Source organism: Alligator mississippiensis, chromosome 16 (genome assembly GCF_030867095.1).
Source record: "Alligator mississippiensis isolate rAllMis1 chromosome 16, rAllMis1, whole genome shotgun sequence".
Classification (NCBI taxonomy): domain Eukaryota; kingdom Metazoa; phylum Chordata; order Crocodylia; family Alligatoridae; genus Alligator; species Alligator mississippiensis.
This window is the reverse complement of record NC_081839.1, coordinates 24,622,766-24,646,590: the sequence shown is the minus strand read 5'-3', so window position 1 is coordinate 24,646,590 and position 23,825 is coordinate 24,622,766. Positions and strand designations below refer to the sequence as shown.

The 23,825-nt window shown below is 44.3% G+C and overlaps 1 protein-coding gene across 6 annotated transcripts in view; it reads left to right on the top strand.

Moving 5' to 3' along the window:
* The window catches only part of ARHGAP32 (Rho GTPase activating protein 32), a 470,146-nt gene that overhangs the window by 302,088 nt on the left and 144,233 nt on the right, over positions 1-23,825 (top strand). For all 6 annotated transcript variants that reach the window (XM_059719723.1, XM_059719722.1, XM_059719720.1 and 3 more), the window contains one exon: positions 16,759-16,845. In XM_059719723.1, coding sequence (XP_059575706.1) covers positions 16,759-16,845 — 87 coding nt within the window. The remainder of the gene's footprint in view (positions 1-16,758; positions 16,846-23,825) is intronic.

Here is a 23,825-nt window from a genome sequence, read left to right as displayed (position 1 = left end):
TCTGCAGCCATGCACGTGTCACAGCATAGCTGTAGAGTGCTTTCAGGGGGCCAGTCGTGTAACAAACATAACTTCTGTTTGCACCCCGAGTTTATAGGTACAGGTGGATCGTTTGCCTCCGCTTGTTTGGCTTTTGTTACTTTTGGCTAATCTCTGCTAAATTACAGGAGCCATTTTGTTTGGTTTCTTGGTTCTTTTGTTGCCTTCTGCGTGCTTGTTCCTGGCTGTTACTGACCAGTTCTTGTAAGCTCTTAAAGGAAGGGATGTTTTCAAATGGCAGTTAAGATGTGAATGTATATATTCTTTGAACAGTTCTTTTCCGTTTTCCCTTTGGTCATTATTTGAGGTGTTTGTGCTTGGGTAAAGAATACGTTGTAACAGATGTACTTTCCCTGCTCTGCAGACATAGGTTTGATATTAAGACATTATGGCAGGAGCAGGTAGGCGGAGATGGGCTGCGTGGGAGTCAAATTAGTAGATTTGGCAAGATAAATTCTGTCAAAAGTCTGGGTGAATGAATTTATGCTGTAAATATTATGTATTGGAAAGTTTTCCCCAGTAGGAGAAGGGCTCTTCTACCCGAAACGGCGCTTGTAATAAAACAGCACATGCAAATTTAGCAAAACCCACTTTTAGAATGAGCATCGTTAAAAGAAAAATAAATGTAGGTAATTGACTCAATGTGCTAAACTGAGATTAAATGGTGTTTGAGGCAGTGGAGTAATTTAGAAGATAGTGAAATTACTGCCTATTGCTTCTGGGCGAGTCTGGAATTGAAAAGAGATGGTGGTAATAGCTTCTGTTTCTAGGCTGAGCTTGTGCATCTGATCTCTGAGATTTCGTTGTAATAACATAAAGAGTGCATTTGGCCTCACGTCTGTGTATGATTAAAGCTTTGTTTCAATTTATTTGTAAGGGCCCAATAGTGAAAGGTGACAAGCGCTGTCATTATAGTTGAAGTCCATGGTGGAAGCCGAGCACGCTACGTATCTGATGGGGTGGTGCAGTATACATAAATGACTGCTACAGGTTCCCCTCACTTTATGCGGGTTCTGTATGTGCAAATTCACTCGTATACGATGGCTCTTTTTATACCAAAAATGTGTTATATGCAAGGTAAATTCACTCTTATGCGATTGGTGTGGTGGAAGCCCGTAGTCAGGTGCATTGTGGGAGTGACGCGCACCAAAATATAGTCTCCTGCGTAGATCTGTGCGCCACGCTCGTTGCCTGCGACATGTGTTTCTGTAGTTGCCATCCCCATTATGATAGTGTGTATGATAGTGTGCTTGTGTGTGCTGTTTGCTGTTGGTGAGTACCAAAACGGTCTTGTAAAAGTGGTAGAAATGGGTCTGGGGGTCAGTACAGTCGAGGTCTTGGAATGTATCCCTGTTTGTTACATTGTGAAGTGGGTTCCCTTCATGCAAATTTGATTTATGCGCCGTTTTCCAGGAACATATGTACAGCGTAAAGCAAGGGAAACCTGTATCCCTTTTATAATTAAACTACATGATGTACAGTGATGGAAGTTAAGTGTGTAGTGGCAAAGAGGATGCTTGCTCCACTTCCATGGAGCTCCAGGGTAGCATCCCTCTCAAATACAGGCTCCCTTCTTGCTCCTATTCCGTGTGCACTAGTCCTGAAAATGAGGCAGTGAAGCCAACTCAGAGGTGCCCCATGCCTCTGTTCTTGAGACCTGTATCTCTAGCTTTCTTGAGAGAGGTGGCAGGGGGTGCCCTGAGGGTAGATTTACTGCTTCATTTCCAAGATGAGGGCCAGATTAGGAGGGGTGCCTCCCAGCGGTTGCTACAGAAGCACTGTGCATGCCCTCAAAATATCGTAGTCCTTTTGTCAGGCCTAGCACTGACCCAACCTCCCAGGAGTTTATACAGAGTTAAGACTCCACAGTGCTGTAGGATTTCACCCAAGGACTTTTTGGCTTTGGGGTTTTTTTATTTGGGCAAAGAAATATTTCACAAGAAAAATTAGCTTCATATTTCTTGCTCATGGCCATCAGACATACTTTTCACCCAATATGTGCATTCCAGAGCAGTGTATAAAGGTGGCATTTGTACTGTGGTTTTAACTTGTCTGATTTGCTAAGTTGCACAAACATTGTAAATTAATGAGAGGACAGACTCCAAGGAGGTAGTAAAAGTGTGGGGATTTAAAAGGAAAAGAAGTAAGTTTCAAATATTGTCTGAAAAATTGTCAAATTCAGTAGTGGCTTAGAAACTTAATGAGCTTTTGCTATGACTGAGCATGAGCAGCAGCAGTTTCAGCTGCATGTGTCTGGCTGCCTTTGCCAGGGAGTAACCTTAAATTCCATTTTGGAAAAATGTAAGAAGATTACCAGCTTTCCTTGGAACAATGACACATGCTCTGCCAGGAAAAGCATCAGCCTTTCCACTGACTTATAACTCCTGGCAAGAGACAGTCCTTCAACATTCATGCGTCTCTCCTCACTTGATAATTCTATTTACATACAGCAGTGGCCAGCAGCAGGGTTTCTTAGTTGCAGGGTGAATGTATTTGGATATTTTGCCATTGTGAGAGATTAAATTAACGCATCTTTTCTGTTAAATGTGTTGCATTATTTCACAGGAGATGTATTTTGCCTCTCTATGGGTGTGTGTTTGTCGCAGATAATTTGACTGATTAGCACCCAAGTCTGAGCACCAAAATTGGACTAACATGCATGACCAGCCATGCTGCAAAGTAACTTCTGAATGACCGTGTCCTCACTCATGCCGCATTCGTGTTTGTGTGTTACTAGGCTATTGTTACTCAGTACTGCATCATCACTGTAAAGTGGCAGGTGGAGCCCAGAGTCTGGTTCCCACTTCTATTCCAGGTCAGCTAGTCCAGGTTGAAAGTACCTCTTGGAGCACTATGTGCTTAAGCAGGACAAGGGATAAAGAACAATGCTTAGAATCATACGATCATAGAAATTAGGGTTGGAAGGGACCTCAGGAGGTCATCTAGTCTGTCCCCCTGCTCAAAGCAGAACCGTTCCCACTGTCATGAGCCAAGGCTTTGTCTACCTGGGTCCTAGAGGTTTTTAAGGATGCAGATTTCACAACGTCCGCGGGTAGCACGTTCTAGTGCTTTACTACCCTTGTAGTGAGAGAGAGTAAGAACCCACTTGAAGACATTCCCCAGGTGTGGGTCCACACAAGTTTGAAGGTAAGGTGCCTCCTTGCAATATAAATGCCCATATCCTTTCTTTATGTTGCCTTTCTTTATAGCATAGCCCAGCTATTTCTTAATATCGTTTTCCCTCTGTTTGCTTAGCACAGGTCTGCAAAGAGGCTATAAATTGGGAGTTCCTGCTTGCATAGAGCATACTTTTGTGCTTGGCAGGCCTATCTTGCTAACTCTTCACAGCAAATACCTTCACATATTCCTCACAAAGATGCCTGGGTCTAATAATACTTACAGCATTAGGTTTAATTTTTCAAAGTTTTGCTTGTCTTTATAGGTAAATACTCTTCTTGATGGACAAATAAATTTATTTTTTAATTTCATTATGGTATGGGTGTAATTTGCCTGTATATGTCCCTGGGCGGCTTTTATGAGTGTAACATACAGTTGTCCATATGATTGGATAATCATCAGCAATCCCTCGCAATCAAGGATGATAGTCTTCCATGATTGCTTTATCTGTGGGTCTAAAGATAACTGACAAGGCATATCCAGGACACAGGTTCTGTTGCAACTCAGGCACGTGTTTGTGCCTGAGTTGCAATACAAATTTAGGCACATGGTCAGGCACATGTCTGGTGGAAGGGCAACATAGTGTGCAGGCAATCCAGGAAGTTTTTGGAGAGTACTGGGTACAACTTCCTGGTGCAAGTGCTGGAGCAGCCAACGAGGGGCTGTGGTCTTCTTGATCTGCTGCTCACAAACAGGGATGAATTAGTGGGGAGTTTAGTAATGGATGGCAACTTGGGTAGCAGTGACCATGAGATGATTGAGTTCAGGATCCTGAGGAAAGGAAGGATGGAGAGCAGCAGAGTAAGGACCCAGGGCTTCAGAAAAGCAGACTTCGAATCACACAGGGAACTCATGGACAGGATCCCCAGGGAAGCCAGATTCATGGAGAGAGGAGTCCAGAAGAGCTGGCTATACTTTAAAGAAGCCTTACTGAAAGTGCAGGAACAAACCATCCCAATGTGCAGGAAGACTAGCGAATATGGCATAAGCCCAGCTTGGCTTAGCAGGGAACTCTTCAGTAAACTAAATCAGAAAAAGGAAGCTTATAAGAAGTGGAAACTTGGACAAATATCTGGGGAACAATATAAGAGCATTGCTCGGGCATGCAGGGATGAAGTCAAGAAGGCCAAAGAGCAATTGGAGTTGCAGCTAGCAAGGAATGTGAAGGGGAACAAGAAGGGTTTCTATAAGTATGTCAGTAGCAAGAGGAGGATCAGGGAAAGTGTGGGTCCCTTACTGAATGAGGGAGGCAGCCTTGTGACAGAGGATGCAGAAAAGGCTGAAGTGCTCAATGCCTTCTTTACCTCAGTCTTCACAGGCAAGGTCAGCTCCCAGACTACTGCACTGGGCAGCACAGTTTGGGGAGTTGGTGAGCAGCCCTCAGTGGTGAAAGGGACTACTTATAACAGCTGGACATGTACAAGTCCATGGGGCTGGATGGGATGCACCCAAGGGTGCTGAGGGAGTTGGTTGATATGATTGCAGAACCATTGGCCAACATCTTTGAAAACTCATGGTGATCAGGAGAGGTCCTGGATGATTTGAAAAGGTTAAACAAAGTGTCCATTTTTAAGAAAGGGAAAAAGGAGGATCCAGGGAACTACAGACCAGTCAGCCTCACCTCAGTCCCTGGAAAAATCATGGAACAGATCCGCAAGGAATCCATTTGTAAGCACTTGGAGGAGAAGGCGGCGATTAGGAACAGGCAGCATGGATTCACCAAGGGCAAGTTGCACCTGACCAACCTGATCGCTTTCTGTGACGAGGTGACGGGCTCTGTGAATGCAGAAGACCAATGGATATGGTGTGCCTTGATTTTAGCAAGGTTTTGATACTGTCTCCCACAACATTCTCGTGGGCAAGCTAAGGAAATACGGGCTGGATGAATGGACTGTAAGGTGGATAGAAAACTGGCTGGAGCATGAGTCTCAGAGAGTAGTAATCAATGGCTCAATGTCAGGAAGTATCAAGTGATGCACTTCAGGGGTCGGTCCTGGTGCCAGTTTTGTTCAATGTCTTCATCAACAACTTGGAAGATGGCATAGAGCGCACCCTCAGCAGGTTTGCAGATGACACCAAGCTGAGGGGAGTAGTGGATATGCTGGAGGGTAGGGCTAGGATTCAGAGACCTAGACAAATTGGAGGATTGGACCAAAAGATATCTCATGAGGTTCATCAAGGACAGGTGTGAAGTCCTGCACTTAGGATGGAACAATCCCATGCCCGGTACAGGCTGCGGGGCTGACTGGCTGGGCAGCGGCTCTGCAGAAAATGACCTAGGGGTCACAGTGGACAATAAGTTGAATATGAGTCAACAGTTTGCCCTCGTTGCCAAGATGGCTAACGGCATCCTGGGCTGCATTGGTAGGAAAGTTGCCAGTAGGTCAAGGGAAGTGATTATTCCTCTCTATTCAGCACTGGTGAGGCCACATCTGGAGTCCTGTGTTCAGTTTTGGGCCCCCCACTACAGAAAAGATGTAGACAAACTGAAGAGAGTCCAGTGGAGGGCAATGAAAATGGTGAAGGAGCTGGGGCACATAACTGTGGGAACTGGGCTTATTTAGTCTAGAGAAGAGGAGACTGAGTGGGGATTTAATAGCAGCCTTCAACTACCTGAAGGGGGGTTCGAAAGAGGATGGAGCTGGACTGCTCTCAGTGGTGGCAAATGACAGAACAAGGAGCAATGGTCTGAAGTTGCAGCAAGTGAAGCTTAGGTTAGATATTAGGAAGAATTTTCTCACTAGGAGGGTAGTAAAACACTGGAGCAGGTTACCCAAAGAGGTGGTAGAAGATCCATCCTTGGAGATTTTCAAAATCCAGCTAGACAGATCTTTGGCTGGGATGATCTAGTTGGGTATGGTCCTGCTGTGAGCAGGGGATTGGACTAGATGTGACCTCCTGAGGTCCCTTCCACCCTAACTTTCTATGGTTCTTTGTTTCCGTGAGGGGTGGCTGACTCTGGATTCTTGGTTCGGTCCATGACACACAGTTTCTGCTCCAACTTTTTCATCTCCTGTTGTCATGGTGAGGTTTCAAAGTACTGAAATCCTTGCAGCAGACTCATCCTCCGTTTGGGCTGAGCAATAGCCTCACAGGAGTTGATGTCGATGTTGCATTTTTTTCAAGTTGGCCTTGAGGAAGGATGTCCTTGAAGCACTTTCTCTGCCCTCCTCTTTGAATATATGCTTTGACTGAGCTGGGAGTATAAAACTTGCTTCAGGAGTCTGGAGCTGGACATCTGGATGATGTGGCCGGCCCAGCAAAGTTGATGTTGGATGATCATCGCTTCAATGCTTGTAGTATTTGCTTGCGAGAGGATGCCAGCATTGGTGTACCTGTCTTCCCACTGGATTTGAAGGATCTTTCACTGACTGTGTTGAAGGTACTTCTCCAGAGAAGTGAGGTGTCTCTTGTATGTTGTCCACGTCTCAGCTCCATACAGTCAAGTAAAGATCATGACTGCTTGATAAACCGTGAGATTGGTTCTGAATCTGATGTCTCAGTCTTCAAACACCCACTTCCTCAGGCGTCTGAAGGCTACGCTTGCACATTTGTGGTGACACTTCCTTCATTGATGTCAGCCTTCTGTGAGAGATGGCTTCTCAGATGTAGCAAATACTCAGCCTTCTCCAGAGTCTCACCACGGATCTGAAGTATGGGAGCCAGTCCGAGTGACAGAAACAAATAGATGAGTCAGTGATTGGCTCAGTAATCATCAGCTCCTAGCATAGCTCGGGTGATGTGCGCATCTTTGCGATCCCAGGTATGAACGATGGCATAATCAGTCAAGTGCCAGTGCTTAGATTGTGAGCCTTGCCATGATGTTTTGTACCTGTTTTTCTGGTGGAATGGAGTGCACAGACCAAACCACTGCACAGTTTGCAAGGGTATCCACATGCTTAAGAGATTTATTCTGAAATATTATAAAAATTCCCTTTGCGGTAGCTCAGGAAGTTATAGCAATGTCTTATGATTATTCACATGATGACTCTAAGGTCAGATCTCCCCAGCTGCCAGTCATGAGTCGATGTGGGTCCTGTGTTTGTCTCTGCATGATAGTTCAGTATGTGGATTCGTATGCACAGAACATATTTGCCTGATGATGCAGTTTGAGAGGTGTGATCTCTCTTCTGAGTTCAGTGGAAGCAAATTTGGTTCTAGGGTGGTGTTTTTAGATCAGGTAGGTTTTCTACAGCTTGTTGTATCTTGGTATATCTTTCCCTACTAATGAACTTAACTTTAAAGATAACTTAAGGACGGTTTTGAGTAAAAAACAGTTGAGTGGGTAAAGTTTTTGGTTAATGAAGTATGCAGGTTTGATATAGAATTGAAGCTGGCAAGTTCATGAACTTGGTCACAAAATCCACAAGGTTTCTTTGGCAAAGCTGTTTTTCTCACTGTGCTCTATGATGATGCCCACATCCTTTGGGAAAGGGGGGAGACAAGGAAATATAAAGTCAGAAAATCCAAATGAAATGGCTTTGACCTTATGTGCCACAGGCTTAGCTGATGTAAATGGCAATGCAATGCCAGCTGACCCCAGTTGAGGATCTGATCCTACAGCTTAGTAGCCAACAGCTCTAGTATTTGTAACTCACGTAGAAATTTTCTTTTAAAAACTTTTTTTTTAAATTACAGTATATGGGAGGAGACTTCTGGAGTCTATCACTGCAACACAAAGCATAAAACAGTCTGTTGCATGCTTCTTATTAGTTGTACATTACTTTTATATTTCTGGTCACCTTGACAAATGAAATGTGCTCATTAAAGCAGGGCCACTTAAAAAGTTGCCTTCAATCTAATTGAAGTCCTCAACATTGTCCTTGCCTTCCCCCCTTTTTTTTTCTTGGGTCCTTCAGTATGGAGGGTGGCAGGTTTTGTGTGCCTTGCATACAGCCAGGTTCTCAGCCAGCATTTGCAATGGTAGAGCTCCAGACAAATAAATGAGACTGTGAAATGCCCACTCTTTGGTCCAAATGATGATTTTTCCACAACTTAATGCATAGTTTATTCATAGCAGCCTACTAGAAGGTTTCCAAAACCACTTCAAATGGGACAGATCGGGCGGGGGAGAGGGGAAGGCGAGCTGTGTGTGTGTATTTTTACCCCCAGTAAAAAAAAAAAAAAAAAAAGCAGCAAGAGTTACTAGCCTGTTTAAAAAAAAAAAAGGCATGTGGTATAAAACTGTTTAATGCTGTTAACTGCATAATATAAGTCACACTTCTGGATGGTATTATACCATTCACTGTTGAAATCCTTTCTCTAATTATTTATTTCTAGGAGAGGAATCCTGAGAGCCAATACATTTTTCTATTTAGGAAACCCATTTAATCACTGTATATCTCCTGCTTATTAGAGATGAGCTGCTTTATCTCAGAAAATGAAGAGACCAATGAACAAGAAGCTTATTTTTTTTGGCTATTCCTGCCTATGTGAATGATCAGAAAAGTCCTTGACTAGCAACTGTTACTCTTTTTAGCAAAACCTATGTAAACGAGTTATATAATTTAGCGTTGCATTTCATGATTCGGAGGGTACAACTATTCCCATTAGAGTGTATTGATATGGTGAAGTCATGGTTGTTTCTTTGGCTGGCTTTCTTGTTTTGGATATCTTTTCTGCTACTCAATTTACTGTCGTTAGCCTGTTTTCAGCAGATCATTATATTACGATCTATGGCACTTATTACTGTCAGCTGCATATTTGCGAATTTGAAGGTAAAAGAAAAACGAGATCCCAGTTCCCTGACAGACTGCAGCTGAGCCAAACAAAAAGCTAATAGGCCTATAGGATTTTTCACACTTGTCTTTCCTGCATTGATTTGTGCCATAATGCTGAATGCATACTCCCAAACTTGTCTTCATCTGTGCATTTTTACAGCACAAGAAGTTGTACATGTAATTATCAAAGCACAATGTCTTATTAGGTGGCTATGTAACTCGGGCAGGATGACCACGGCAGGTGCCACTGCCCCAGGCACCCAGACTTGTCACTGCACCACTGCTGTTAGAGCCATCTTTAAAATAAAAGTGTGTGTTTATTGTCTGTTCATAAATGTCTATCTCTGTGCTTGGCCTCTTCTTTGGTCCTGTAATTTAGTAGGTAATCTGTATCCTGTAGTTCATACATCTCAAGGGTTTTCTTTACTACTGTGCTGTTGATTTGGGATTTTTTCTTTGCGCTCTTAACTTTCTCTCATGACCTCATAATCTTAGCCCGTGTCATTGTAAAATGCTGCCATTGTGAAGATTATGATGCTGTAAACAAGATTCATGAAGTCAGTTGATCTACTTATATTAGTTGAGTGTTTACAAGAATAAATTAAATGGGCATAACTCTGTCACTAAATAGCTGTTGGTTACTTTCAGACAATTTGACTATACATTTAAAGAAGTGATATATATATAGTGCAAGACTTCCATGAATTTTTTAGTTAGTGCCTGGGCCGATGATAGAGACTGAGACTGCTGGGAAGGATGGGGGATCCTTGTATCGCTGCTGTCTCTGAAAACAGATGAAGCAGGTTGCCAATCTTTGTGTCTCTCAGTTCTGCCCATAAGACCTCATACAGAGCCCACCGAGGTCAATGAACTGTATAGTAACAAACTCTCTGGTCATCCATCTGTACGGATTAGGACACTTCTGCCATCGTTTCAAAGCCGTCTTTTAGAAATGTAGCGGAATGGGGGAATGAAAAAGAGAAGAGTTTATAAGCGAGGAAGCTGTTACACAAAACAGCTGCTTTCTCTTTCCTTCCAGTCCAGATCACCAGGCTTTCCAGATTCCAGACTCCAGTTGTTTTCTTGTAGGAATACATATGGAGCTGGCTGAGCAAAGAGCGGCGCGTCTTCTGCGAGATGAAATGAGAGAGGTGCTTTTGAATATAGTAGGGTTGAAATTTCACTTCTTGGTACAGAGACAGTTAGAGAGAGGACATTACTGAGGAATGACACATCGTGCCAAAATGCTGATTGCTAATATTTTGTAACCCGATGCAATATTCTGTACAGGCTCTCTGCTAGCATCTCAGAAACAGCTGGATAGCTTGTTTTCAGACACTTCAGTGTTGGTTTGTTCAAATGCAAACTTCAGAATGGTGTCCAGGTGACACGCTTGCTCTTCTTGAGTGCTGTGTTGTATTGCTAAACACACTGCTCTTAAATTATCTCCTGCCAGTTTACTGATCGGGGCATTGGTGAGTGTTTACATAATGGAACAGAAGTGAATTTCAGAAGATAAATGGCCAAACTCAGAGGTGACGTGATGCACCTTACTCTTGGTTTGGACTCTAACACCTTTTCTCCTGAGGTCAGTATAGGAACTTGTCTATGTGGGCACTAAGGGGGAAGATGAAGTGAATTTTTTAAAGGTACAAAGTCAATGTGTATAAATTAAAGCATGTTAATCCCTGCATGGCTACCTCACATTTAGGCATAAAGTAGCTGTGTTTTGCTGTAAGTGAATTCTTCTCTGCATGATGCCTTAACCCCTTCACTTAATTCACTTGAAGTGCTATAAATTACACCCCAAAGAGCCAGGGAGAAGACATAATTTAACCCTCACCTGAATTTAATTTTTATTTTCTCTGTGCACCCTAGTGTGTTAAGTCAGACCAAGTGATGTATTGAATAAGCACATGAGTTTAGGTCAGGGGTGCTCAACCTGTGGCCTGCAGGCCAAATCTGGCCTGCAGAACCATGACGTCTGGCCTGCAGAGATCCCCAGGGGTTGGCGGCCAGGGAGCGATGGAAGCTGTGTGCACCTGGATCCAGCCCCGCATCAGGATCAGGGCTGGGCTGTGTACCCCCTTCCCCCACCCCACAGTAGCTGGTGGATTGGGCCCTTGCTGTGCCTGCCTCATACTGGATCGAGCCCAGCAGCCAGATCCAGCCTGCAGACGAACCTGGCACTGACAATCTAACCCATGGGGCAAAAAGGTTGGGCACCATTGGTCTAGGTGGATCTGCATCAATCTAGTCACATTTATACAAACTCCCAACGTACGTCAACTGCTTAAAATGCTGTAGTTTAGTGCCAGTTTTCACATTGCAGGCAAGAACCGAAATGCCCTGTTATGCTGGTTAAGTATGTGTATGCACATCTAAACGCGCATGACAGAGGGTATGTGGCAGTGGGGCACTGAGAGGGTGGATACCTTTTTCTTTAGGAATAGGAAGCGCACTTTTAACTGGACTGGCTGGAGCTGTCCACTGCCTTGCAGACATGGAAGGTATTTTCTTTAATACACAGCGGCACTTCAAATATAAAATGTGATTGTAAATAAAAACTTGGGGCGGGAGGGGGAGGAACTCAGCACAAATGCAACCATGTCGTTGATCCAATAAAAGATACCCATAAAAATCCTTGTGTAAATGCAACCATGTAGTTGATCCAATAAAAGATATCCATAAAAATCCTTGTGTGTCTTATATTTCCTGGACCATTATGGCCATGACATCACTCCAGTAGTACTAAAGCTTTATTGTCATATTTGAACACCTTAACTGGAAGCAGACCACACCCAGTGCTGAACAACGGGTTACACATGTGAGCAGGTAGCTTTGAGGCTTTGAACTTCCATCTGTCCGGCTTTTTACAGAAACTCAGTGTTACACCATGGAATTCATCTTGGAGGCTACAAAATCTCCTCCAGAGCAGGTAGAAAAATATACCTCCCGGACTGCATAGTACAGTGGGTATCCCTGTGGTGTATTGGGAGGTGTGGAAATTTTGCATAGGTCCCTGGTGAAAGACCTTTGGAAGAAATGTGCAAAAGAGGATTTGGAGGTGGAATGAAGGGTTTGTCTGGAGCGTAAGATGGAAATAAATACAAACATTGCAGTGTGTGGATGAGAGCGGGGGGAGAAACTTGAAGTTTTTTTACAACAGAGGCTTGTGGTTAAGCAGGAAAAGTCAGGCGACGGTTTAGGCTGGTGCTGGCACCGGAAGCAAAGTTGTCTTCATATTTGAGAGTCCACATAAGTTCTGAGACTCACTGTAGCCTGGTTGCAATGGATAGAGAGGTAGTTAGCTGTGTTAGCCATAGCATAGCACCAGTAAAGGATCTTCTAAATGCCCCATGTCTTATGCAGATACTTTTCCTGAAATGTCTGTCCCCCTTTATCAAACAAGCAGCAATATTAGAGATCACCTCTGTTTTTGATAACAGTAATTCCCAGTGGAGACTTTATTTGCTATGTAGACTGAGCTGTTTCAAAGCAGTAGAAAATTTTACCTGTACAAGAAATGAGTGTCAGTTGAACTCTTTCTCAAGATATTTAATACCCTGAATATAAAATAAATGGTCCAAATCCTAAGGTTTTTTTGGGGGCCAAAACACCTTTTCATTGCCTACTCGAATGTATATAGCCAGCAGAAGAGTAGTTAGGAGTCAGGAAGTGATGTCTAGTTGATGAAGACTGCAGAACTTGTTTCAAGTTTTGGCACACTTTCTGGAGTTTGTTTAATATGTTCTGCAACTTCCTTGTATAAAGGTGCAAAGGGAACAAGATATTGGCAGAAATCAGGTTTTGTACAGTGCTATGAATTGATAAGCTATTAATTTGCTAATCTTTTCACAACCTCTTGTTGGGTTCAGCTTTGATTTGGGCTGGGATTTGCTCCTGGGTAATTTTAAAGTGTTACAGATGAATGAACTGTGTATACATTTCCCAGAAAGAAAATTCCATTTTAAGGATCATTCTCTATAAGTCCTTCATTCGTTTAATGTGTGTGTTTTTGTTTGTTTTTTTAAAAGCTGAATTTATTTTTGCTTGAAATAGGAAGCAAATAATTCTTGTGGCAAATGCAGCCAATGTCTTCATTGTTCAATTTAGTTACCACACTGCAAGTCATCAGCATTATGGTTAGGGGTGTCTTTTCCTGGAAAGCTGGCGTGCAGTGCAAATAAGGGAGGATGAGATATTCATTAGGTTCAATGCAACTTTCAGAGAAGTTTACCTTGATTTCCCTGGAGCTCTGCAACACATAAGGATCCTTGTGATTCGTTTATAAACCATAATTTTCTATAGATACATTTTCAGTGCTTTAAATTGCTTTGGTTTGCAACTGTGTATAGACTTTAAGCTATTTGTGTGCAATTTTTAAGCCTCTTTAATTATAGAGAATCATACCTGCCAAAATGTCTTCTTGCTTCAGATGATATTTTTCAACCTTCATTAAGTTTAAAAAATGACCTTTTATGGGCAATGACTAATATGGATGCATGCCCGTGACATATTTTGGGGGTAGGTGGTCTGCTGGTTAATGGAAAACCTCCCAAGTTCTATTCCTGGCTCTTCCACTTACTCACTGTGTGTTGCTGGACAAATCCTTTCCCTTCTCATCTCATTTTTCCCATCTCTAAATTAGGGATAGCCATAATGATCCATCTTTGTAACAAGATGTGTAGAAGGAAATCGTCACAGTGCTTTAGTAGAAGTGCAGAGGATTTTCAGGCCGAATGTGAACACAGCTAAAATGTTCATAATTAATTTTGAAATCCTGAGCATGGATCTTATGCCATTGTTATTGTTGTTATTTATACAATTTCCATTAACAGTCTTCAGAGAGTATTCTTTTATTTACGAGCCCTCATTTTTCACTGATCGTTTGAATAGCAATGGACGTGTCTACATGTGCATTTATGCCAGCTTATAACTTTACTGCGCAATAAGTGGGAATAGGCAGATATCTACACGTGCAGGCATTAAAGCTCGTTAACACTGTGCATGGACAGATTTGGGGCTAAAGTTAGTCACAAGTCAGTCCACACACACAATATTACTGCGCAGCAAGGCATCTACATGCGTGTTACTGTGCAGTAAATAATCGGGTGTACATTTGATACCTGCATGATTCAGGTATCAAATTTACCCTCAAGTCAGATTAGGCCACCATATTTACTGCATAGTACGGGCGTACACGTGAGGACACATGCCCGTACTGCGCAGAAATTTTGGTTACTATGCAGTAAATGGGCATATGTAGATGCACCCAATGAGCATCTTCCTCCCCAGTACCTGTGGGTAAGTGTCATTGCCACTCGCCCACTTTTCAGCATGGCTGCAGATGGGCACAAGGAGAACTCAGAGAGGAGCTAGAAGAAGATGACTGATGACATGAGATACTTGCAGAGGAAGTCTTGTAGCAGTAGCAGAGAGCATGAAAAAATTAAGCGAAGATAGGATAATTGGGCTAAATTCTTTCCTATGCAGTTTTATTGTAGGCAGGGTTGCATGGTGGTGTACATTTCTTGATTATCCAAGAGTATTTTCATTAGGGCTGTGCAAAGCATCAGGTGGTGATTCAATTCGGAGGAGATTTGGCCTGATTCAGTGGCCGAATCTCCAAATTCGAATCGAATCAAGGGACCAATTTAAATGTCAGAATCGATTCAAAGCTCTCCACACCTTTGGAAAAGATTCGGAGAGCTTCAATGATTTGAGCAGTCCCTGGTGCCTGCAGCAGGGAGCTGCAGCCGACTCCAGCTGGTAAGTACTAGGGCTGGGGGAGGGGACCATGGGGGGGACCCCTGCCAGCCTGCCCTCTCCCTCAGCCCCCCCGACCTGCGCCCGCTCCCCCAGCCCCCCTATGGCTGTCCTGCCCGCCCCAGCTCCTGGTGCTTTAAAAAAAAGCCCCGGTACTCACCGGGTGCTGCTGGGTGGGGGGGAGGGGGTGATCCCCGCTGCCCCCCATTGCATGGGGGGGCTCTGCACGAGTCCTCTGACCTCCCCCCTTGCTCCCCTAGTCCCCCACGGGTGCCCTGGTGTTTTCCCTTTTTAATTTTTTTCTTTAAAGGGCCGGAGCTGGTGTGGGCAGGGCACCCATGGGGGAGCAATGGGGGGCTCATGCAGAGCCCCCCACGTAGCGTGGGCCAGTGGGGGGCAGCAGGGATCGCCCCACCCCCACCCAGCAGCACCTGGTGAGCACTAGGGCTTTTCTTTAAAATGCTGGGAGCTGGGGCCAGCCGTGGCAGCCATTGTCAGGCAGGGCGAGGGATGGGCCTGGCTGATTCAGAGATTAGGAGATTCATCAGCAGCCGAATCGCCGAGTCAGATTCGGCCGAGTCGAATCGGGACAGTGATTTCGAATCACCGAATCGAATCGCTGTCTCCCAAATCGGCCGAATCTGAATCTGAAGCGAATACTAGCCGCTTCGCACAGGCCTAATTATCATATTGAATTGCCTGACCAGATGCTATTTCTATTGGAGTCTTCTGCTCACAAGGAGGTTACGCTTGCTAGAACACAGATTGGGAACTGCACAAGGGTGGCCATCCCTGGAAAGGCTGCAGATCAGGCTTATGTACATAGTCCCAGCTAAGAACTGCTGCATGTTGGTTACTCCAAAGCTTGCTGCTTCTGGAGAAGCATCGCACCCACTGCAGTAGAAAGGCAGCGCTGACTTTGTCCAGTATTTCAGAGGATCCTAGATAATGGTTCATCATCCTTGCAATGCCTAGGCACACTCAGCAACTTAGAGAGGTGGTGCTGGGACATGAGACTAGTTTCTTTTATAGAGTTAAGTCAGCTCCTTAAGAGTAGTGGAAGGAATAGTTTTGTCAGCTAAGGGGGTGAGTGTTTTGTTTTCACCCCCAGTATAGCTTTACTGACAGACGCACAAGTAAAGGTGCAGTCTTGTCTTGTCTGCAAAACAACCTTTTTTTGCCAGCATAGCTTAATTTGAGTGGGGAACCTCAGGCATGAAAAGATTTTCTTGCAGGTGTAAATATTCAGCAGGTTGGCTGGTCAAGCTTTCCTGGCAGATCAGGTAAGAAGGTGGGGTAGATGTGCACCTTAGAGACTAAATAAAATATGTGCATATGTGTGCGCCCCGCCCCAGTTTTCATGAGTTGAAGCTCACTTCATCAGCAGACAAGGGCTTCCATTTAGCCACGCCTCCCCCAGACCCCACCTGCACCCCAGGTATTTGAACAGGAATGCCGCAGTTAATCTCTGCATGCTGCTTGGACAAAGCACATCATAACATTGTTTAAAATGACTTTTCATATTGATGAATGGCATTGTAAAGCCTTCTGTTGTGGTCAATTGCTTGATAACATTGAAATTTGGAGACATGTTTTATTATCTAGTGCCTGCCCAAACTTATAAAATAAAAATGGAATAAAGTGGGTAGTTAGAATAAAAGGATCTCTGATATGTGAATATTTATGGGGATGTTTCCAGGGAGCGTTTCATTTTACAGACCTCTATAGCTGAAGATTTAATCCTTGGCTTGAACAGTTTGCCTTCCTGTGATTTGTTTTATTGTAGCACCAATTTAAAAAAAAAAGATCAGATAAGATGCAGAATCAAATGCTTTTTTGGAAGGTCTGTGTAAGTCGCAAATGTTGAGTATTTTCAATCTGGCAACTTCAGACGAGCACAGTCCTGGTTCCTGATCCCCAGCATCTCTCAGAGCAAGTTAATATGAATGTGGTGCTTCATGCATTATTACATGCCTGGCTTATCCCTGCTCACTGACCTGGTCTCTCTCTCTCTCTCTCCCCTCCCTTCCCCCTCCTTGCTCCTTTGATGTAGCTCTCACTCCCAGAGGAACAGAATGAAGTAACAAGAAACGGCTGCGAATCCAAGGAACTAGTCTACCTTGTGCAAATCTCGTGTCAGGTAAATGTCATGTTTTTCCCCCTTATCTTGCATACAGCATTGCATTGTTTAATAATGTGGCCTCATAATACATTGATGTCACTTGATTTTCATGTGCATTTTTTCACCTCTTTGCTGGCTTAGTCCTCAGAAGGATTCTTTATGTTTTGCTGTGGTTGGCTAATTTTTAAGGAAAGAAATACTGAGCTTTAAAGAGCGAAAAACCAGCTTGTTCAGCAAACAATCCTTACTGCAGTACATGGGGAGCTGTAAAATATTTAGCCAAAAGACACAGGCGTGGGTGCTTATGGGGGAGGGGAGGGGAGTGTAAATAGGGATATGTGCATACATTATGACTTGCATACAAAATGTATATAAAAAAAAAATAGAGTGGCTTGAGTAAGAACAGAGGCCAGTATCTCCCACTGATTAAAGGATGGAGGTAGGGATCATGAGGTTAACTTGGCATCTCGACTTACTGTTTTGTTTTCTTTAATCACTTTTATTACTGGTGCACTGGTGCATTCAAGTTATGCAAATATGCAAATAACTTTGCTGCTCTCCTTTCTTTAAAATGGGTATAGAAACCCCAGAATGAGTGGTCATTTTGTAAACTACTTTCATATCCTCAGATGATAGGGTAAACTATATACGTTCATTGAGTGTGGGAAGACTTAGTAGATCCAGGTAGAAGTAAATTAAAATAGGATGTGATGCCTAGTCATTTTTCCACCCTAGGCTATAGCACTTCTCCCTAATATTACCTGTCTTGGCATGTTGTAAGCAAAGTAATTGTTAACTTACAGTACATTAATGCTGTTGTATTATTTGCACACTCTTTATTTGGTTCTGTTGTGAAAGTCCAAAGAATTATAGCTAAGGGAATATTATGGGCATATTGATAGTAGATCACAGCATGTCTGAATTGCCTGAGTGAGGAAGAGTTGGTTATTTTCCCACCATGGTCTCATTTAGATGGGGAAGTTATAGCAAGTTGTATAAGCCAGGCTGTGAATTTATAGCACACGAGTGATTCCTTTCTGACTCCTTGCGTGCTTACTTTCGGGGTTTGTCTGTGCCAACTCTGCCATACACGAACACCTCGATGTCTCATGCCACTTCCAGCAAAGCCCAGGAAAGAGGCAGCCCCGACCACACGCCCAGAGGCTACTCTTAGGCTTTCGGCCCTGACCACATACTGTATATTGGATGTCTCCTCAAGTCATCTCAAAGGCAGCAACATCGCCTCATTCCTGAAATGTAGCACCTGCTAGGTGGCGTTGAGTGGACAGGGCATGCCTCTTGGCAGTGATCCCAGGTTCAGCATGGAAGAAGTACAGATATGACTTTAGCACCCAATTGGAAGGCCTTGCTGGGAGGCAACTTGTTTAACTTTGAAACTGGAATAAGTTACCTCGTAATTAGTGCAAATTAAATGTTTCCACACAGGAGGGAGCTAGTGCAGAGTACCCAGGGTTGCTATAAATTAACTCCTTAGCTTTCTACAAGCTAACTTCCTTGGCTTGATAAGCACGTTTTTTAAAAAGTATCTTTGCATTAGAGAAGACCAGGGCCCATGGGAGTGGGAGAAGGGGCCAAAATTTCACAGGTGAATGAAGTTTAATATTGCCTGCGATTTGTGAGCATCTCACAGATACCGTTTGCCCCTGCTGTGCTTGTAGACCAGATGGTAATTTAACAAAAATCAACGCGACTGCTCAGAAGGCAGCACCGAAAAACGAATGGAGGGCATGTGCCTACATCTGTGCCAATTGGATTGTTTTTAACAATGAAAGGGTCGAGGCTGCAATTTTTCAAGGAAGTTTGGATTTCTCTAGGTTTTGGAGGGGTGATTTTATTTATGCCCTGTTTATATCACATTGTGCCAAGTGCTGTGACCAGGAGGTGGATGCCAATAGATGATGCTCGGGTAGATGCTCAGAACCTGCCACTTGTTTCAAGCGTCTCAAGTTTGAACACCCTCCCTCTACTTCTGCAGTGTAGAGTTTTAACTCTGCCGGCCAGAGCAGCCCTGCTTAGCTCTCTCAGGGTTAATTGGGTCTCCTCCAGTGTAACTAGGTGTCTGAACATTCAGGTTTTTCGAGATGGTAGCCAGCACTTGAACCATGCCAAGAAGTGTGTGTATAGCCAGTGCAGTCTATACTGCTTGCCTGTAACAACCCAGTGCAACCAGGATTTATACCGATGTTTGTGCTGGTTTATACTGATGTTTGCTGGTTTATACTCATGTTTGCTTCTGGGTGTTTTTTCCGAGGTATAAAGGGTGTTTATACACATGCTCCAGGAGCATTGGGCGGGGGGGGGGGTGCTTTAATTAGAAGCGGGTCTGCTGGAGCACAGTAATTACCATGCTCCAGCAGACTCAATGAATCGAATCTGCTCCGATGCACTGTAATTACCACGCAGTAGAGCAGCCTCGCTGCTCGTGTATAGGCACCCAAAGAAAGTGGTGCCAGCATTTCAGGAAGATGCATGTAAGTGGACCATCATAGAGAAGTCTTCAGCAGATGGGGGCAAGACACTGCTTTTCCAGCCGTTAGAAGGATCTAGGAGCTTCAACGATCCTCAAGAATGCGAGCCACAGCCACAAGAATGTGAGCGATGAAATTGTTCTCCCATTGAAGTGCCTCACCGAACTAAACCAAAGTCATTGGGAGCTGTGAGTATTCACACTACTCAGGATTGCACAGCCTTAAAGGGTGAGCATATAAGCACTCGCTTGTCCCTCGTGGTAGTTCTCCCTCCTAATCAACTAGCGTTCCTTGTTATCTAGACTAAGTTTCAGTTCTCTTGCTTTAGTGCATATCATATCTTGCCAACACTAAGAAATTAGAGACACTTAACTTACAGCAGTGGTTCCCAACCTTTTTTGTGCCATGGACTGGCACAGGAGTGGTGGAGCCGGCTGCCTACCTCTCAGGGCTGCCCTGCCCCCAATTTTCACCCCGCATGTCACTGCTGGCACCGAAGCCGCTCGCCCGGGTGGACAGGTCAGGGGCTGAATGGGGGGCTCGTGCCACGACTCGGCAGCCAACCCACTGCGGCCCAGTACTGGGCCGTGGCCTGGTGGCTGGGAATATCTGACTTACAGCATCTGGATTCAATGAAAAGCATGGAAGGAACAATACTTAGCTGCAGTTGTTACAGTGGAGATACTGTAACCTCAGACATCTCACAGGCCCCCCTAATGTCCAGGGAAATATTCCAGTCCATCACACACTGCATACAGAAGGGTGTCAGAATGGACTTAGCCTTACATTAATATTAAATGGGAGGTGGGAATAGTTTACACAAGATGATAGCGCTGTAGGGAGAGGTTCTGGCACAACTTGTCTACATCAAGCCAAAAAACTGAAAGAGGAAAAAATTATAAACCAAACTTTGCTCAACCTTAGTTTGCATTTGCTACCAGTGCTGGTATTTGACTGCTTGAGCCAATTTACAGAAATCCTTTAACGTGTCCAAGTGGACGCCAAAATAAAAAAACATTTAAAGGTCAGGTCTGGAAACTTGTTCATTTGATCCAGATCCACACACACAAAAGCTTTGAGAAGTTCATGTGTGTTTTGCTGCAAATGTAAATAGCATGGTAAAATATAAGATGCAAGTCAGCTATCCTGGCAACTTCAGATTAAAGCTCTCATAGAAATGGGCAGAAAACCCCATGCTCCAGGACTGGTTGCATTGTACCACTGTGCTATCCAAGATGGGCACTGTGCTTATAGCAGTCTGCATTTTGCGTGTGGCCTATTGAAAAGACATTTACTTTTATCATCTCACTTTGCAACCGATAACCAAACAAAAGCTTTCAAACAGCAGACCTTTAAAGAGCCTAGCTCAAACTTAGCTGTACTTGGCCGACTCCCATCTAGCATTTGCACCTAGGAAAATCTGTTTGATGCTTTCCCATCTATAAAAATAATTTTATTAGCATAAAGAGAATTATTGTTCGGTGAATATTTTGGAAAACTCTTCCAGATAAGTTTCAAAATCTTTTCTTAATAAAAAAAAAAATTAAAAGATGCCTTTGGTGACTACTTTGCTTTATGCCAGTGTACAAAATACTGGTTTTCTGTGATGATCTAATTTTGAACACATTTGTCTCTGTTTTAGGGATTATATAAACTAATCCAAGTCAATAATTTTGAAGCAAAAAGATGGATAAAGAGCTATAACTCATTTATTTAAAAAACAGAACGCTACAGTTCATCTTTCGGCTTCTTGAATCAGGTTTAGGATAGTAAACTATAGCTAATGTTCTGTATAGTTTTTGGCTTGTTTTTTAGTCTAAGTGAGGTCATTTTAGAGTAAAAAAATAAGCTTTATACACTCCTGGGCAAAGCTTGGTATGTATCGGGCATCCAAACCGTTACCATAGTACTAAGATTGGTATTGTTAAAAATAATGAAACTTTCTTCCATGGGAAAAGAAAGGATGGATAGAAGTCCTGTAAGAAAACCATGAATGCTTTAAATCTGAGGAAATGTTTTTTGGAAAGAGCAGATTCTTCATTAAAAGCAGTAATGTCTAGCTTTCTTGCCATCAAAACTATTTTAGTTTTCCACCTTCTTCAAATGCAGACAATATTTAAGATGCATTTTACTGGTGAAGAAAAGTCCTTCCAAAGGTTGCAAAGCAGTGGTCATTTTCTTTACAGGAAACAGAGAAACACCAAATCTTCCTGGGGAGGATGTTGAGACTGTACCTGTGGACTTTATAAGCTCTATAGACGATAGCAACAAGACATAATCACAGATCTTAAAAAGACCACAGGAGACGTCAGAGGCCTTTGTAGGGATCATGCTGTACCTGAGTACTTTGAAAGTCCATGGATGGTGTTCACAAACCTTTTCAGTTTTAGAGGGATAAGCAAAGAATTTACAAAAGGTCTGCAGTGCATTTAATGAGGGCTACAATGCATGCTGGGAAATAAAAGAAACAGAATTCAGGACTCCGAAAGGATGGAATTGAGCTCAACATTGTTTTTTGTTGGGTATCAAGCAGGTTTAAATGTTGCACTTTTCAGCACATCTGTGGATTTGTTTAAATAATGAATTAGAGCAGGGGTCGGCAACCCACAGCCCACGTGCCGGATCTGGCAGCCTGACCTGGCTCCGGCAGCTTGGAGGATTGTGATTGTGCTGAGCCACCCGTGCCATCTGCAGCACCCTCCTCGGGAGCCCTCCCTGCTGCTCTCCTACCTGCATTTACCAGCACTGCAGGGTGGCCAGGTTTCTGCAGGAAGGGAAGCACAGGCAGCATGAGCTGTCCACAGGGTGGATGTTTGTAGCCTGTGGCAGGGCACTGGGTCACAGACTCTGGCCCGGGGGTGGCAAAATGTTGCCAACCCCTGAATTAGAACAATTTTCAAACTGCCAACTCCAGGGCCTAGATGCATGATATTAATTCATTTCGTTTCCTGTGAACTGTACCCATGTGAACTTCACCCTTTCTAGCCCATGTGAATTTTGTTTAAGTGCATGAGGATCTCGATATATTGGGTCAAGGCAATTGTATACATTTATGCCTTGCTGGAAATGGAGATTCAGTATCTCCTTTTCAAAGAGCAGCATTGACATGGCTCCAAAGCAAATGCCATCCAGAGTCCCACAGCTGGAGGAGTGGTTGCAGTAGCATGCGTTTCCAGGGCAGTGGAGATGAAGCCAGGAAAATTGGGATCCTGGTATGAAGAGCAAACAGGACTGCCCATCCTAGGCGGTTTGTGAGGAGAGGAGAATTGGAATAGGTTTCTGCAGAGAGGAACATCTTACTCACCCTAGAAATGTCTTGAACCATGGTTACTGCTTCTATTTCCCAGTGCTAGTGCATGCTAAAAACCACAAATTGTAGTCAAATTTCTGGCCTAACCATTTGATAGCTATTTGTGCAATTGCATTCAGTCTTCAGGGTCTTCTTTTTAGCGTATTAATAATTTTATCTTGTGGGAATGAAGCCGAAGCACCAAGAATGCAGTTATGAAATACATGCCACGGAGGTGTCTCTTGCCAGGCTGAGATTTCTTAGAGGTGGACTCATGGGGCCAGATACTATCAAACACACCCAGGCGTTAGACCTGCGCGAAGTGGCTAGTATTCACTTCAGAGTCGGATTCGGCCGATTCGGGGGGACAGTTATTTGATTCGGTGATTCGAATCGCTGTCCCAAATTGATTCAGAGACTCAGCTACTGCCGAATCTGCCAGGCCAGGCTCATCCCCTGCCCACTCTCCCTGCCTGCCCCAGTTCCCAGCTCTTTGGGAGGAAAAAAGCCCCAACTCAGCGGATGCTGCCGGGTGGGAGGCGATCCCCACTGCCCCACGCTGCATGGGGGGACGCTGCATGAGCCCCCGCAACTGCCTCAGACCCGCCCCCCCATGGCTGTCTCACCCGCTGCAGCTCCAGCCCTTTAAGAAAAAAAAACAAATGAGAAAAGACTTGCACTCACTTTTCCTGCCAGGCGAGGGGCAATCCCTGCTGCCCCACGCCACATGGAGGGCTCTTCCATGAGCCCAGCCCCAAGGCCGCTGCAGGAGTGGCGAGTCCAGGGGGTTTTCTCGGTTTTTATTTTCTTTAAGGGCCGGAGCTGGGGTGGGTGGGGCAGCCATGGGGGGGGGAGTTGGGGGAGTGAGTGGGGGTTGGGAGGGCTCGTGGAAGAGACCCCCATGCAGCATTAGGCAGTGGGGGGGCAGCAGGGATCGTGCCACCCCACCCTGCCCGGCAACAGTTGGTTAGCACTGGGGCATTTTTTTTAAAACACTGGGAGCTGGGGCAGGCAAGGCAGCCTTGGGAGGGCTGGGGGAGTGGGCAGGGGTTGAGGCCTGGTAGGGGTCCCCCTATGGTCCCCTCCCTCCCCTCCCCCGCCCTCTATTTACTAGCCCTGAGTCTGGGTCCAGCTCCCTGCTGCAGCCACCGGGGACTGCCCATATCATCAAAGCTCTCCAAATCTTTTCTGAAGATTCAGAGAGCTTTGAATCGATTCAG